General features: G+C 52.1%; 5 protein-coding genes across 5 annotated transcripts; 2 read left to right on the top strand and 3 right to left on the bottom strand.

Annotated features, from left to right (window-relative positions):
• Positions 1-1287: 1287 nt before the first annotated feature.
• N7458_001957 (uncharacterized protein) lies at positions 1288-3801 on the bottom strand (the record flags this gene model as incomplete). The annotated part of the gene is made up of 1 exon (XM_056905340.1): positions 1288-3801. The coding sequence occupies one exon, from the start codon at positions 3799-3801 to the stop codon at positions 1288-1290; it is 2514 nt and encodes an 837-aa protein (XP_056769447.1).
• Positions 3802-4648: 847 nt separating this feature from the next.
• On the top strand, positions 4649-5352 carry N7458_001956 (putative pyrimidine 5'-nucleotidase; the record flags this gene model as incomplete). The annotated part of the gene is made up of 2 exons (XM_056905339.1): positions 4649-5063; positions 5174-5352. 2 exons carry the CDS (start codon positions 4649-4651, stop codon positions 5350-5352), a joined length of 594 nt encoding a protein of 197 aa, XP_056769446.1.
• A 439-nt stretch (positions 5353-5791) lies between these two features.
• On the top strand, positions 5792-10003 carry N7458_001955 (uncharacterized protein; the record flags this gene model as incomplete). The annotated part of the gene is made up of 2 exons (XM_056905338.1): positions 5792-6217; positions 6521-10003. 2 exons carry the CDS (start codon positions 5792-5794, stop codon positions 10001-10003), a joined length of 3909 nt encoding a protein of 1302 aa, XP_056769445.1.
• Positions 10004-11669: 1666 nt separating this feature from the next.
• On the bottom strand, positions 11670-12716 carry N7458_001954 (uncharacterized protein; the record flags this gene model as incomplete). The annotated part of the gene is made up of 1 exon (XM_056905337.1): positions 11670-12716. One exon carries the CDS (start codon positions 12714-12716, stop codon positions 11670-11672), a length of 1047 nt encoding a protein of 348 aa, XP_056769444.1.
• A 1095-nt stretch (positions 12717-13811) lies between these two features.
• On the bottom strand, positions 13812-16293 carry N7458_001953 (OSTA/TMEM184 family protein; the record flags this gene model as incomplete). Its single annotated transcript, XM_056905336.1, has 8 exons — positions 13812-13971; positions 14034-14389; positions 14467-15504; positions 15569-15656; positions 15724-15777; positions 15837-15854; positions 15952-16109; positions 16171-16293. Coding segments are annotated over 8 exons (1995 nt in total), but the record flags the coding sequence as incomplete, so codon positions are not given.
• Positions 16294-16307: the final 14 nt, after the last annotated feature.

Raw genomic sequence — 16307 nt, 5'->3', positions numbered from 1 at the left:
GTCAAGAATAGACGTTTAGTGTCTAGTCTCATCATATTGAACATCTATCATATGATAACCAGGGGAATCGAAGGGATTGATCGAAGACGGGGCTCAGTACTTTGCAAGTTCGAAAGAAAAAGGCCGCCTGGTGGGCCGGGCCGACTCGTTTCCTAAACCCCGTGACAGGCCAGGAACCCCCCCTTTCTCTCTCTTCTTCTTCTTCTTCTTCTTCTTCCTCCTCCTCGCAAAGGGGCTTGAACGGCTGGTGCTCATCCCACACTCATCCATCATCGGCCATTCTTCTCGTTCATGATCTTGCTGTTCTGAAACCATACTTTGCCATTACCCGCTCCCTATCACTCTCAGGACCACCGTGCGCGTGCCATGTCTCCAGTCGATGTTTGGGTTAGGGAGAGCCCTTCCCTGTCCGCTCAAGCTACTTCTCTTGACTCCCGCACATGATATTTAGTACCTATTACTGATGCTCTAGGCTATCATCATTGTCGCTTTGATGCAAGTTGACAAAGGAGAGGCCCTCGACGGCTCTGCCCCTGTCTAGCCAAGGGTGTGCCTCAGCGGCCTAACCATGCAGAGCTCACAAGTACCCCTCTAGTATCCACGTTGACTGATCATGATCGCTCAGTACGAGTCTGGAAATCGAATCGAGATACGTTCCGGCTTCTGTAAGCTACTTACCTCCATACGGCCGCAGATTTTACCAGACCATTGGATACCCGAGAAAGCAACTCGGTATTTGCCCTGAAGCCAGGTGAGTGCATTGTTTCAATCTTCGAACCTGAACAGATATCGCCAATGGGTAGCTCTTGCGGATGATGACCCAATCCAACGCGGAATCATACGTGACGAGAAATTCTAGTCTGACGCTAGCTACGACCATCCCGAGGCGCTTTTATTCCCCCTTTGTTTTTTGAGATTGTAAGGTTGTGGTGGAGTGCTGATATGGGTCAATAGGCTCAATAGCATAGACCAAGATGCCTCAAAATATCAATTAAGTTCTTGATTTAACTGGTAGAACATTAAGCACAGTAGTTGATAACTGTGTCCTGAGCACGAGATATTCCTTTTCCATCTATGCACTGACTTTAAGTGATTGTACCTTAAGACTTGTACGAATCAAGAAAATTCAAAGTCTATAGATTATACGTGGAAATCGCGAGGACACCCAGGTATCTTAATGCAAACATAACTTGCACATCATGAAATTAAAACGTATCCAGATGGAAACGTAAAGGCTACTAAGATGAAACGCATCGAATGCTAATCCACAAATCAAAGAAACGCCAGTTAGTAGCGTGGCTGGGGACGCTGAACCGAGTCTGCGGGACCATCCAACGCCATGCGATTTCCATCATCACCTTCGTAATATCGTTGCTCCCGGACGTAGTACGGCCGTTCAATGTACTCGCCCCGTTGCCGATCATCCAGAAAGACGCTTACTTCACGACTGGGCCCGCCGGGACGGACACTGCTGACACGCTGGACCACTTCAATGGGCTCTTCATACCGAACCTGTTGTGGTCGCACACTTGAGGTGCGAATGATTCGGTCTAGAGGTGGGGCATGCTCCTCTACGTATGCCGATCGACGGGGGACATATTCGGCATGTTGCACGTTGCCACTTGGGGCGTATGGATCGTGACTTTCCAATGGTGTTGCGTATGCTCTCCGTTCCCCGGCAACGGGATGAGCATAGTCCGATACCACCCTTCTGTATGTCAGTGGGGGTGGAGGCATCTCCTGCACGTATCTGTGGTCACCGTAGGGATCGTGTATGACAGATGGCGGTCGGACACTGGCTGTACGGACAGGAACGTGGTCACCATAGACATCGGCCTTTGGTGCTCGTGACACTGGTCTCGGAGGCGGCGCCATAGATTGCACCCTCGGCGCTGGGACCATCTCAAAGCGATTACCGTGTTCATCGACCACAAAGCGACGTTCAGGTGCAGTCACCACGCGCACTGGTGGATGCTCGTCGTAATACGGTTCCTGATATGCGGGCCGGTGACCGTCATCGACAGTAACGTAGCGAGGCCCATATGACGAGGGGACTTCTTCGTAGTAACTAGGTCGCTCTTGCGGCAACCTTTCCACAACTGCATAAGAGGCAGCTCGGGCACCACGGGGATCAGGCTCGATATAGCCTCGGTGATACTCAGGTTGCCTGGCGTACTGCATGGTGGCGACACGTCGCAGGTCGGCATCGTCACGGACCACTCGTCGGTCGCCTAATTGAGAAACTGCACGGTGGGCTCGTTGTTCGGCAGGAATTTCATGATAAGGATTCACCTCGTAGACTGGGCCCTGCTCATGCCTCTCGACCACGGGAGTGTATTGTGGTGACGCAATGTCAATATACACGGGCCGTTCTTGAGGTTGCCGATTCGGCATCACACCCGGATCATCAGCGAAAGGCGGTGGTGAGACCGGCTCTTCCTTGACGTATGTATCGGAAGGCCTAGCATTCTGATTTTTGTGAGTGACCAGGCGGGTGTCCTCTTTCCCGTGCAGTTTTCTTCGCTTATGGGACACGACCTGGGGGGCTGGCCCGCTAGGGCTTGCGCGACCAGAGTCAGGGTCCGAGAATACCTGCTCAGATCCGCGCTCGGGCCGTGCGCCCCGAAGCTGCTGAACCGAGGGAACCTTAGCAGTCGCCAGAGGGGACACGCGCGATGGCCGAGGGGCAGCGGGGGAGGTGATGTGATTCCGGACTACCTTCACGTTGTTCGCAGGTGAAGTCACGCCGTGCATACCCTGTGTCTGGGCGGCGTATCTGCCTCGATCATCACTGATTGCCATTCGGCCGTAGTCTCTTGGATCAATCGGAGGCGCCACTGGTGCGGGCGGAGAGTATTCAGGTTCCTCGGGGGCATCTGCTAATTCCAGCTCACGGAGATGAGCAGAGGTATTTGGCTGGGACGGGAGTGTTGGCTTTGGAGGATTAGGGGTGCCCTGGTCAACAACAGGGTAAGCATCATGCATTTCCTGGTCAGATCCCGGTCGGTTCAGAGCTTCCAGTCGTTGCAACTCATCTGCGTAATGTTCTACCGGAACGCGTGAGGTAGAGCCAGCCGGCTGGGCCGGAGGCGCTGGCGAGGGCTTTCGGTGACCACCGGCGGGCTGAGGAGAGTCGGGTGCTCTACTGGAGTAGAAGGAGTTTTCATCGAAGGAATCGTTCGGCCCATTGACCTCGGACGGATCACTCGGTGAAACGGGTCGCACGATCTCGAGAGCGCGATCCAAAACATCCGAGACATCAAAGTCCGGTTTGGTATCTTGAATCGCGGGTTTCAGTTTCGAGTCCTGCTTCTTCTTCTCCAGCTGATCACGCAATGTCCTTTCCACTCTCTGCCGTTGCAATTGAATTTCTGCCCGAACGAGATCATCCGACTTGGTCAAGAAGATAGGATCGATTTCGGAGGTGGGTTTGGAAGCCATTCGGAAGGGGGGTGCTGCAGCGTTTAGAACCGAGGGCGTGGGCGCGTTGCTTGCTGCGGGGGGAGCCTGTGAGCTTTGGGGGCGTTGGGCCAAGTTGGATAAAGGTACATTTTCTGCAGGAGCCGCAGCCAGTTTGCTCTTTGATACCTGTCGGGCTGGATGGCCATGTTGGCTGTTCCTAACCGCAGGCCTGCGCACAAACTGCTGGGGGACCTTGAGGCGCGGGTGAGAGCCTGCGAAAATCTCATCGCTGATTTTCAGAATGCGCTCATATTCTTTCAGTTCATCTGCACTTATTGGTGCCGTGGCAGGCATTGGCCCTGTTGCAAGGTGAGTGGTGGATCCATGAGTAGTAGCCATGATCCAAAGGACTCGAGGATCAAGGGTCAAGGGTCAAGAGAGCAAGCTTGTAACAGCTGCCCTGGGGAGGAAATATGGCTACAGCGCAGATATCCTCAGCATACCCGCCCTGATAGATAGATATGGGTGAATCTAAAGACGTCCAAGCTCTAAACCATCGGTGAGGGTGTGGCAAGAACGAGAGAAGAAAAATGTTGGCAAAGCTTGTGACGATCCGCTTTTCTGCTTTTCCGCGCGCTACTCGCGATGATTAGGTAAGCCCATACATTCCATCCATGCCATCCGAGGAGCCCGCGCTTGGCGGGGACTTGGGCGGCGCCAATCACGGGAAAAACGTGTGATTCATTCGCGCGCGTTTATGACATTCGCCTTCTCCGACCCCTCGCTCGTCCCTTCACCTCTGCTATTCAAGCCCCTCCATGCGTCGCGCTTTCTCTGGCTTTTCTGGTCGCCAGTTAAATCGTCCTTGGATCTCTTCTCGGTCGACCATTAAGCCAGGTTTCCTCCAAGGGGCCTGTTGGAATTCTACAATGGCGACTACCAACGGTGCAAACGGAGTCTCTGACTCACGGCCGGTGTTTTTCTTTGACATTGACAACTGTGTACGTGGATCGGATTAAGTGCTGTCCTATATCGGTCTTACTAAGAATCATTGGAATCGCAGCTTTACTCGAAAGGTTCGAGGTGACCGGCCTCCCCAAAGTTCAACCAGCGCAATACTGACAGGCGGGCGCAGAATGTAATATTCACGATGAGATGCAAAAGTTGATTAGTACGTGCTCTGTTCTTCGTCCTGCCACGCAGATTTGCGACTGACGGCATGTCCTTATTTTCAGATAAGTTCTTCATGAAGCACCTTGACCTCAGCACGGAAGATGCCCACATGCTCCACCAAAAGTACTACAAGGAATATGGTCTTGCTATTGAGGGCCTCACCCGCCACCATAAGATCGACCCGCTCGAGTTCAACTACGAGGTTGACGACGCTCTTCCCCTCGACGATATCTTGAAGCCCGATCCCAAACTGCGCAAGCTATTGGAGAGCCTAGATCGAACCAAGGTGAAGCCTTGGCTGCTTACGAACGCCTATGTCAGTCACGGGAAACGAGTCGTCAAGTTGCTGGGGGTGGAGGATCTATTTGAAGGAATCACCTACTGCGACTATGGCAACGTACCGTTGGTTTGCAAGCCCAGCCAAGAGATGTATGCGAAGGCGGAGAAGGAGGCCGGTGCTCCCAGCACTGAATCTTGCTATTTTGTTGGTAAGTTGCCGCATTATCTAGCACGTCGCTAGCTGTTTTGGCCATGATTTTCGAGAATACATGTCGAGAGCGGGGTGATTTTGCACATGCTGACCATTTTGACCATACAGATGACTCTCACCTTAATTGCAAACATGCTGAAGCACGAGGCTGGACCACAGTTCACTTGGTAGAGCCTTGCAATCCTACTCCCCGTATCCCGGCCTCGAGATACTTGGTCTCGAGTCTGCACGAGCTCCCAATGCATTTCCCGGACGTCTTCAAGAGCCAAGAGGCCGACACTGCCTAGAGTACACATGGCTTGATGCGTGCGGCGAGATATTCATTTTTCTATAGAGACCTTTGAAGCCCTGTTCGGCTTCATGGGCGCTACGTGTATATACTTGACGATGTTTTATTTCCAACTTTACGAAGACTCAGAACATAGAATACACCACGTCTGAGATACTTGGGTAGTATCTCAAAGTTTGTGGAGGGTTTCATGCCATCATCTTGTTTAATCTGAGGGCTGAAAGTCTCCCTCCTGTGACCCTGATCTCTAGTCTCTGTAGTTCAATTCGCGCTGCGGCAAGTTAGGTTTGGTGCCTCAGGCTGTTAAAGATCGGCTGCGCGTGTTGCGGCGGACCTCCTTTGTGCTTCATCTCCCAATTACCTGCCACCACCCGCCAACAACCACCATCGGCCATCCTGAAAGTGTTCGCCGTGGGAAGTTGACCCTGAATCCCATGATGACTGGTCAAGAGATCTCACCTGGCACGGTTATTACGTTGACCGACGGACGGCAAGCTACTGTTCGTTTCATCGGTCTCACCCACTTCGCGAATGGAGAGTGGATTGGTGTCGAATTGACCGACGCCACGGGTAAGAATGACGGCGAGGTTCAAGGAGAGCGTTACTTTCAATGTGACCCAGGATTTGGCATGTTCATCCGTCCAACTGCCATTGGTACGGTGATTCAACAACCGTCGCGGGAGAGTAAACAAACCGCCAGACCGGGCCCCAATGCGACATCCGGCAGACAATCTCAGGCAGGGACAACTGCAGGTGTACGGAAAACTGGCGCATTGCCCCCGACAGCGATCAGGCGGCAGAGCACAAATGTAACTGGAACGCCGACCCCCGCGCCAAAGATGGCCCCCCGACCATCGCTGAGGGTATGTCTTCATTCCTTTGTTTAGAGCTACTGCAATGTGCCGACTGTGCGACTCACTCAATATTTCTATATAATGTAGTCCCCCACAAAGTCACCTACGAAACAATTATCCTCTTCGGTAGCGCCCTCCAACCGTTCGTCGATCGGCGGCGCTTCACGTACCTCCACTGTCGCATCCAATCGCCCGCGACTAGCTTCTACAGCGAGATCTTCAATGAGCCAACCTGGAGCCCAACCAGTCGCCTCAAGGACGTCCCGGCCGTCTGTATCCGGACCGACAAGGACATCGAGACCAGGATCGCAGAGTACCGTTTCGGCCGCCGGTCTATCTAAGCGACCTTCGTTGCTCCAGGTGGCTTCCGCAAAAGCCTCAGATGCCGGCGAAACGGGAACAAGTGGACCATCAGAAGGGCCGACTGACGCAGAGTCTCTGGACAACGAAGAAGGAAGCCCTCGAGATGAAGAAGCTGTGCCAACTCCTGCGCCGGCAGCTGCGCCCGCGCCCAGGACATCAAGGCAGTCTTTGACAGCTACCCGCTCTACGGCATCTCGACCAGGAGCTGCGCCACCTACAACCCGCCAAACACAGAATGCTGCCGCTACTGCTCGAGAACTGGAGGAACTCCAAACCAGGCTACGGGTCATGGAGAAGAAACGGACTGACGACCGCGAGAAGCTTAAAATGCTGGAGCAGCTACAGGCAGAGCGCGATAAATTTGAATCGATCATTCAGAAACTTCAAGCCAAGTACCAACCACAGCAGATGGAGATGACGGAGCTGCGCAAAAACTTGAAAGAAACCCAAACTCGTCTTGAACAACTAGAGCGAATGGAAGCCGAGCATGAGTCTCTTATGGAAATGGCCACTCTGGACCGAGAAATGGCAGAAGAGACTGCCGAGGCCTACAAGCACGAATGTGAGACGATTCGATCGAAGTTGGAAGAGCTTCAATTAGAAGTTGAAGTACTGCGAGAGGAGAATGAAGAATTTGGCCAGGTCACAAGTCCAGAAGAACGATCTAGCCAAGGGTGGTTGCAGATGGAAAAGGCCAATCAGCGACTTCGTGATGCTCTGATACGACTCCGGGACATGACACAGCAGCAAGAATTGGATCTCAAAGCCCAGATCAAGGAGCTTGAAGATGACTTGGAAGAGTATGCAGCCGTGAAGGCTGATTATGAAGCCACAAAGGAAAAGCTTCTGGTCGCAGAGACCAATGTCGACGACCTCAAGCAACAACTGGAAACCGCGTTAGGTGCCGAGGAGATGATCGAAGAACTAGCCGACAAGAACATGCGTTACCAGGAAGAGATCAATGAGCTCAAGGCTGCCATCGACGACCTTGAAGACTTGAGAGAGATCAGCGATGAGCTGGAGTCCACACACATCGAGACTGAAAAGCAGCTTCAGGACGAGATTGACTACCGTGATACCCTTTTCACGGAGCAGCTTCGCAAGATTGCGCAGCAGGACGAGGTGATTGAGGATCTGGAGTACACTCTGTCTCGCTTTAGGGAATTGGTTACCAATCTGCAGGGCGATCTGGAAGATATGCGGGCATCTCAACAGATCACCGAGGCAGAGGCCACCGACCTCACCACCCGGTCACGAGCAATGATGGATCTGAATATGAAGCTCCAGGCTTCCGTGTCAAAGGCGCAGACAAAGTCCATTGATGTGGAACTGAATCGTATGGATGCGGAAGAAGCGGCTCAGCATCTGGCGATTGTTAAGCTCTACCTTCCCGAATACTATGAAGCGGAGCGAAACTCGGTTCTTGCTCTTCTGCGCTTTAAGCGTGTCAGCTTCAAGGCCAATATGATGAACCAGACCGTCCGCGAGCGAATTGCAGAGCAATCATCCATCTCTACCCAGGAGGAGATGCTGCACGCGCATGAGGTATCTGAGCATCTCTTGTGGATTTCTACTGTGTGCAATCGCTTCGTGAACTACATCAACGCTTGTTCGCCGGAAGATTTCAGCAACATCAAGGTGGCTTTGTTTGAGATGGAGCCTGTCGAGCGTACCTTGAATTTCTGGATCGAAAATCTCAAGAAAAATGAAGTGAACTCCAAGAAATTTGCAGTGGAGTTGCAGCGCTCTATTGCCCTACTTTCACATTTGGCGGAGACCCTTCTTCCTTCCACGCCGGAGATGTTCGCCGAGGAGTTGTGCATGCGAGCAAGTCTGTCCCAGTCGTATTTTGACCATATGGCAGCTGTCGTTGCTCGGCTGAGGTCTTTGGTACACTCCAAACTTCCGGCCCCGGCAGAGGGTAGCGAAATCAGTGAGGAGGAATCTTTCGCTCTAAAGCAATTGGACTCCTTTGTGTCTCAGGCCCGTGGATTTAAGGTTGCCATGGGCAAGGTCTATCGCTCTCTTGAAGATCTGCGCACCGGGTCTCTTGCGCTTTCCAAGGAGGCGGATGAGCCATTCTGCACCATGGAGACTTCGACAAAGCAGCTGTCGGAGCTTGCTCGCAAGATGTGCGAAGGCGTCATTGCTGCCACTAGTGACGAGGGCCGTACCGAGCCTTACACCATGGAAGAGATCTTAGATGGCATGTCTCAGGCGACCGCAGCCTCTGCGCAGCCTTCTGATGGCATCTCCGAATCCGATGACCCTATGTCATCGCTGATCAACAGACTGCGTGACGTGGGCGCCCACATTGAAGAGCTAGACACAATTGCAGGTGATTTCTCTCGCACGGCCGAGTTTGAGAGGGGAGCTTCCCCCTGGATCGCCCGGTCAGAGGAACTGAAGTCCAACAAGACGATCTCGCCGGATGCTGACGAGGAGATTCGTCGCCTCAAGAATGAAGTTCATGAAGTTTCCACCGCCCTCGGAGTGAAAGACAACACTCTCGAAGAACGAGGCATCAAGATTGAACTTCTAGAATCACGCATGCGGGAAGCATCTAAAAAGGCTGCGATGGTAAAGGATCTTGAAACCAAGATTGAAGAGTTCCAAGCAATAAGCTCAGAACTTGAGAAGACCGTCGAGCTGCAGAAGAAAGAACTTCAAACTGCCGAGGCTGAACGCGATGAATTCAAAGCCCGTATCGAAAGGATGAAGCGCATTTCTGGAACTGCGGGTGTCTCAACTCCCGGTGGCGGCATCGTTATTGACAATGAGGCTTCGTTGGCGGCGATGCAAGAGAATGAGAACCTCCGCGCCGAAGTGCAAAACCTCCAAGCGGCAGTGCGTTTCCTGCGTGAAGAGAACCGTCGCGCGAATCTTCGTGATCCTTACTCGGTGCAGCGGACGACCGACATGCACGCGTGGTTGGATGCACCGCTCACCCGGGCTGCTCCAACACCGGAGCAGGAGAAGATCCAGCGCACTGCCCTGGAGAGCCGGGACGTCCTCACACACCTGCTCAAGCTCACAAAGGACTCTCGAGTGTGCGATTTGAAATCCAGTATGGTATCATCCACTGGCGAGGAGGGCTCCGCCAACCGTACCACATGGCGTCCATCAAAATCTCGTCTTCGCTATCAGGTCCTTCAACAACGTGAAAACTACGAGCACTGGTCCGAATGGCGCGACGAGATCGTTAACCACGAGCGCGAACAGGACCGACTTGCTGCTGCCAAGAGGGAACGTGCCTTCCGCGATCGTATGCCCAAGCACGCTCACAAGGCTTCTGTTGAGTTCCCACAAGGTCTCGGTCATGGCATGATGGGCCGAGCATGGCAGATTCTGGGTATGCAGAATGGCCATCGCAAGACTCCATCAACCAGTGGTGTTGGTCCGGAGGAAGTGGAGATTGTATCCACGGATTAATGTTGCCTGTTGTTTGAGAGATCTGGGCTATGGTTGCGAGCTTCAACCTAGCTATTATACCTTGCACATATTGCGTTCTTATGAGAGGTTTCTCTCGTTCTGACTTTGTTTCGTGTACAGTTCTTTGACAAGATACCCTCACTGCACGTACTCTGCCCACATTTTATGACATTGTCTTTATTCTTAGTCTTTGGATATAGTATGCCAATACAAATTCCAATCCCTCTCAAGATGACCCGAGTACAATCAATGGAGGGTTGAGCTTCTTCTCATGTCTCTGTCGCAATACTAGATGGCAGCGCTACTCCTGTAGATGCCGATGCTTGGTTGATATAGATTGTACATAGTAAAACTGGGATTACGGCGGCCGAGTACGGCCACCCGCTAAAAACTTATGATTGATTACCTACCCGACTGCTCTCTTGACCGCTCTATCCCTCATGCCTTAGTGCTAAGCATGTACACATCCGAATTAGGCAATCTAGGCTGATTCCTAATCGCGGAAACCAACAAAACTCGTAGCAGGCCCTCTCTAGCAGCTATATTTATACGAAGGGTCTTATCTTTTAAGTATGAATTTTAAATAATTAATCTTTATAATTTACTTTTCTAAATAGCTTTATATAGTAGAACGGTAACCATATAGTAGAATCGAGCTAATTCTTAGTTTAAGATAGGTGTATATAGGTGAAAACAGCTACCCTAGTACTTAACTTAGCAAAAATCTGGAGATTGGAGATACTGCGAAGCGTGCAGTAGCTAGTCTTGGCTGATTTAAGGATCCTATCGGTCTTTCTGCCCTAGAAATTTTGCTTTTAGTCGGTGGCCGTTATTGGTCGCCGAAACTAGGATAAAGACCGGAGTGAGGACGAGTCAGGTAGCGCTCTCCGGACATGAGTCCGCTGCCGTTTCAGGGACTCGAAATCGAGGAAACATTTAGCGTGGGCTTCTGGTACGGCTTTACGAAGGCATACACGAAAGTCTTCCAATTTGCATTCAATAGCGAGCCAACTAGGGGCAATGGAATCATCGTGGTCGGGCTGTATAATGGCTTCATCGATCGAAGAGACCTAATGGAGCGGGCAAATCGGATGGATCGGAAATCGACATTTTTGAACTACGGTGAACGCTCAAAGCTCAAAAAAGACTACACAATACAGGCTGTGCCTGTGTAGCGTATACACAAAGGTCTTGACTGGAAGTTACATAATGTCTTCTCGAGAGTGTTGCAAATTTACCGAAAGCAGAAATAGTACAAGCTTGATATTCCTCTTTTCACTGTTCAAGCAAACTCCATCATCCAGTATGCCACCTATAGGTAGACTGATTACCTCCCTTTGCCAACACTCAAATCAGACGGAGAACGAGAAACACGCAAGCAACCATTCAATAAGGGGTATTTCAACAAAACAGCCAGAGTGCAAAGAAATAGATGTTCTGAATGACCGGTGAAACCCGCCTGACCTGTGGGTCAACAAGCAGAACTAGAAAGCCACACCAATAGCAGAACCTGGGTATTGAGGTAGATTATTAGAGAGAGGGGAAGGGTATGGGTAGTGTCGTCTCCGGGTCTCGAAAATAGTGGGATGAGCGTAGCCAGCTTCAATATCCTTCTCTGCGTCTGAAGACGGACCTTGCAGAGAGGTTCGCGGAGTCGTACCGTTGGTCAAAGTGCTGGAGACTGAAGCATTGGGTCTTCGCGCTCTTGCACCCCCTGGACAGTCGTGATAGTTGAGTTGACGGTGGTACCGCTCAGAGTGCGGGTTCTCTCCCAATCAAACCCATTCTCGCCCGCAAGTGAGACTTGGTTGGGTCCAGATGGCTTGCTGGGGAACATCCACTGAGTCACACGACTGGGAAGTGGTACTGAAGCGATAGTCCTGCGGTTCTCCGCAGTGGAAGGACGATGCAAGGAGGAGATCCGAGATGGCATGGTACGTGAGCTGACTGTGGATGGTGAATCCTTGAACGATGGCTCGTCTGCATCGCCATGTTTCGAAGATGGGGGAGTTTGAGCGGCGTCTCCCGACACCTCGTTGCTGACATGGATGGACAGCTCGGTGTCCATGGTGATGTTGCTTTCCTCGGACCTTGACCTGACATGAGTAGGAATGGTAGGGACAGCAGGAATGGTGGATGCAAAGGTTTGAGGTGGCATCGGCTCTTCTGGTAGAGGACGTTCGACTGGAACGACAGAACAGAAGTGTGGTATCAGAGCACTTGCAATACGAACCGACTGAATCGTTTCAATAGGCTCTTCTAGATTCGCAAGCGACCGGCGATTTGCAGAACCGACCGGCTTGCGAGACACGGAGAATCGAGCCTCGCTGGACTGACACCGTCGAGATCGAATTTCAGTCGGGGAACGAGCACGCGGTGGGACGGCCAGCGTCATACGTTGGCTATTCTCGACCACCTCGAAGGAATCAAAGGAAGGAAGATCTGATAACCGATTACCAGATCGGTGTATACTGAGTTGGAGAGGTTGAAATTTTGTCGGCGACGGCTCGAGTTGAAACGGTTGGACTCGGCGAAAGTCTGACGGAGCGCTAATCTTTAACGGTGCCGCCGTCTGTCTCTTCCAGGAGATACTTGCTCGCCTAGATGCTTGCGAGGCGAGGTGCCGGCCTTCTCCAATCCACGACGAGAGCGAGTTGTGGGATTGATGATGGACACCCGGACTGGGAAGGTCATCGTACACCACCAACTTCATTGGAGGGACGAGATGAGGTTGGTTATGGCATACCTGCATCTCTCGTTCAACTCCTACATTAAGAGGGCCGTTTTGTTAGTTTGGAAGGTTGCTTTAGTGTCATTGCCGAGTCTGGTTATATACCTCTTCCCTCCGTTCGTTGGCCTTGTTGACCGTGAAGCTCCACGCCCGACAAACATTCCCAGCATGACCGTACCCAGCCGGTGACTAGGGTGCTTGCTTGTTCCAAAGCCAGCGTCATGGCGGCCAGCGCTTCGAATGTTTAATCCATCGCCTTCCCTGAAGGCAGGGTACAAAAGAAAACGACGTAGACTAGAAAGAAAAGAAGAGAAGAGAAAAGAGGAGGAAGCTTCCCAGCCCGTTAGGTTAAGGAAGAAAAGCAAACAGAGACCATAAAAGCGTCGTACGAGAAGAGGAAGAATGGCATGGACCCCACCACCCATACAGGAGCATGAGCCATGAGGATCCTCTTGCCCAGCCGTGCAGAACAGGCTTCGTGACTCGTCCAGGGACCATCCATGGAGTCAGACGGGCGGCCGCTAAGCATGCGGAGCTATACTCAGGAAAGCAATTCATCCTCGCGACGGCTGGACCAGCACACGCGATCGCTGGGGGTGATCATCCTACCCAAGTCAGTTCGCACGTCTCATTCGTCGGGGCCCGGTGGAGTTGTCACATTTGTTGCTTATCACCGAGCTTGGCTATGTATAGTGTATACTGTATGTAGAGCTAAGCTTACGAGTCATGCTGGTCGATTGGAAGGAGGGGGTGGGGTGGGGGGAAGTTGGGCGCGTAAAAAGAACATGAACGAAGTTGGAACACACTGGCCCTCTCTGCGTTGGCTCTTGGCCCTCGTGTTTTGCGTGTTTTGCCTTTCAGGGGGAAGAGTGATTCGAGGAAAACTTTCAGGGACTTCATGGGTTCGTTTCATGCTGGAGATTCCAGGGGTTTCAAGCTGACACTCGACTCTGCTTGACCTTGTATACTTCTTCAACCGCAAGCCAAACTAGTACTGTACATACACAACGCTAATCGTATCCGGAAAAAGAGGCCATGCTTATCGTATCCAACTCATGAAGAGTACACTAGAGAACCCTATTTGCCCCATACATTGTCCTCCTCCAATGCACCGTAAGCCCACTCTGAAGGCGATCGGTCGTCGTCCTCTTCAGCCTGATGAACTGGCGCGGCTGGGACCTCCCTTGTCGGAGTCTCGGATTCAGCCTCTTCTTCGATTGGCTGTCCCGATGGTCTCCTAGAAAATGAAAACAGGGTCAGTGGAACGATTCCTGCGGGCCAATCGTCGTTCAAACTTACGAGAAATGTCGAGTTTCATCTCCCGCCCAGGCGGATCCAAGCTCTCGCTGTGCCTGCTCGCGGTCTTCTTCCTCAGCTTCGTGGTCTTCCACCACGAGATCAACTAGCTGGCTGCGATGCGAATGGCGGGAGCTCGTGGAACTGGCGTTGCGCTGCAAGGGATGGGGCGCCCCCGAGCTCTTGCTCGACTTTCGAGAGCTCGCATTGTGATCTCGCCTGCCTTCGCTGCCCGAGGTTCGGCGTTTCTGATGTGCACGTGACTTTTTCACATCGCCTCCAGTACTTGAGTTCTGGTAGCTCCTGTGAGTAGGGAGCCGCTGGTCCCGAGGGACTTCATTAGCCGTAATCACCGGATACTGTGAAGTGTTAGCAAAGAGCCTGGAAGAGGGAGGGCAAAAGAGAGGCCCAAAAGTGTGAGCATATCCCAACATACATTCCAGTCTCCAAACTCCAAAGCCCGAGCCTGGTTGAAGATTTGCTCGTCCTCGTCGTCCAATGTGACTTCAATCTCACTATAAGACCGGAATCGCTCGGTGGAACTACGACTTCCCCTATCACTTCGACTGCGATGACTGCTGTCCCCGCCAGCTAAGAGTGGTGTGCGAATGCTTGCCTCAACTGCTTTGCTAGCCTCTCCGGGCTTTGGAATCCAATACTTGGCCTTGCCACCTCGTTCGTACCTCAAACCGTCCATGACACGCTTGACTCGCGAATGAGACTCCGCATGCGCGATGATGTTGTCGCCGGAGTCAAACAGTCGATACTCGTAGTTTTCACCACGAAGAGTCATCTTAGTGTCTTCTACCAAATCGAGAGGCCCGAACGCATCCCGGAGTGCATATTTGACAGGGAGACGGGCAGCCGAGATGGTAGGATCGGCATAGTCATGCCACGAAAACGCGTACCAGTGGGCGACGGCAAAAATGGGCATCTCATAGCAGATCAAAGCATCCTGAATTGCCGCAGCTAGATTGTCAGGGGTGTATCCTGCCACACTGCCAAGAGCCCCCAACCACTGCAGGATTGACAGGAAAAATCCTTGCCAGTAAGATGCGAAAATGATGAGTTTGATACAGAGAAATTTGGGAACTGGTCGGAATGGCGTGAGGTCATTGTGCAGACACACCCAGAACATAGCCAGGGAGTATAAACTGACGGTGACGCTGACGTTGTACACAATGCCGGTCCATAGGTAGCCCGATCCCAGGCTCAGATATCCCTCCTCATATGTATCCGTCGCTTTCATGACGATGGAAGCAATGGCCAGAATCGGTTTCAGCCACGCATATTGAAGGATGCCGCGCTTTACGGCAAGAAACGTGTGGGGATCGGAGATGTCGAGCTTTGGGAGGACGTGATTAAGCGGCCATGCATGCGATACCGGTGGACGGCCATGGGCCATGATGATCAACGCTCGCTCTCCTCCGAGGAAGTTGATAAGAAGCTGGAAAAATGTGTAAATTGTGAATGCCTAGACACAGTTCCCCCGGTGTTAGCACTAGTCCACTAGAGAAGCTGGTTATCACTCGTCATACCTCATAAATGTCACGGACAGGATCGAGGAACTGAGCTGCTTTCAGTGATACAATGCTCGTCCATGATGATGCGGCATAAATTGGGACCCTGCACTTGATCAGCTTCCTTCTCTTCTTCGACCCCTGAGGACTCTAGGCTGCCACCCAAAACTAACATCAGCAGGATGCGCACGACGTATCGCTGAAGGAGTGGTTTCCGGTAGTTTTTGCTAGAGAAAGCTCGATTAGCTGCTGCAGAGGATGTTGGAGTCGCAAACGGAGCTCGTACAGTTGGAACCACATGGACCTATCAATCACAGCAATATGTTAGTTTATAAGGTCATGACAGTCGTTACGGCGGAGGAATCAGGAGAAATCCGGGCAGAGTAAACTCGAAAACGCACACAAAGGACAATAGCGACGAGACGAGGGCTGAGACACCAGAGGTAATGATGATCGCTCGCGCCAGACTCGAGCCTGTACCTCCGCCGACGGGTGCTGCCATAGCTGCGGGGGACATGTCCCCAATGACGAGCGCGGATGGAGGGAAAAGGACCGCGTTCTGTCAGTTTAGTTATATCATAAACTCATTTCGTAACATCTGAAGAGGCGCAAAACATGACCGCCTGAACGTGAGGGGGAAGCTTGTCAACAAGCTTGGAAAAGTTCCAGGGAGGAGGCGTGGCCCCGATGACGATCTTCTCGTGACACCGCCCGACACCCTCCACACCCGCATTTCGCGACTGCCTGCAACAATAAA

Source organism: Penicillium daleae, assembly GCF_028827525.1.
Source record: "Penicillium daleae strain IBT 16125 chromosome Unknown utg000002l_segment0_segment0, whole genome shotgun sequence".
NCBI lineage: Eukaryota > Fungi > Ascomycota > Eurotiomycetes > Eurotiales > Aspergillaceae > Penicillium > Penicillium daleae.
The sequence above is the reverse complement of the archived record's forward strand: the minus strand, read 5'-3'. Positions and strand labels throughout refer to the sequence as shown.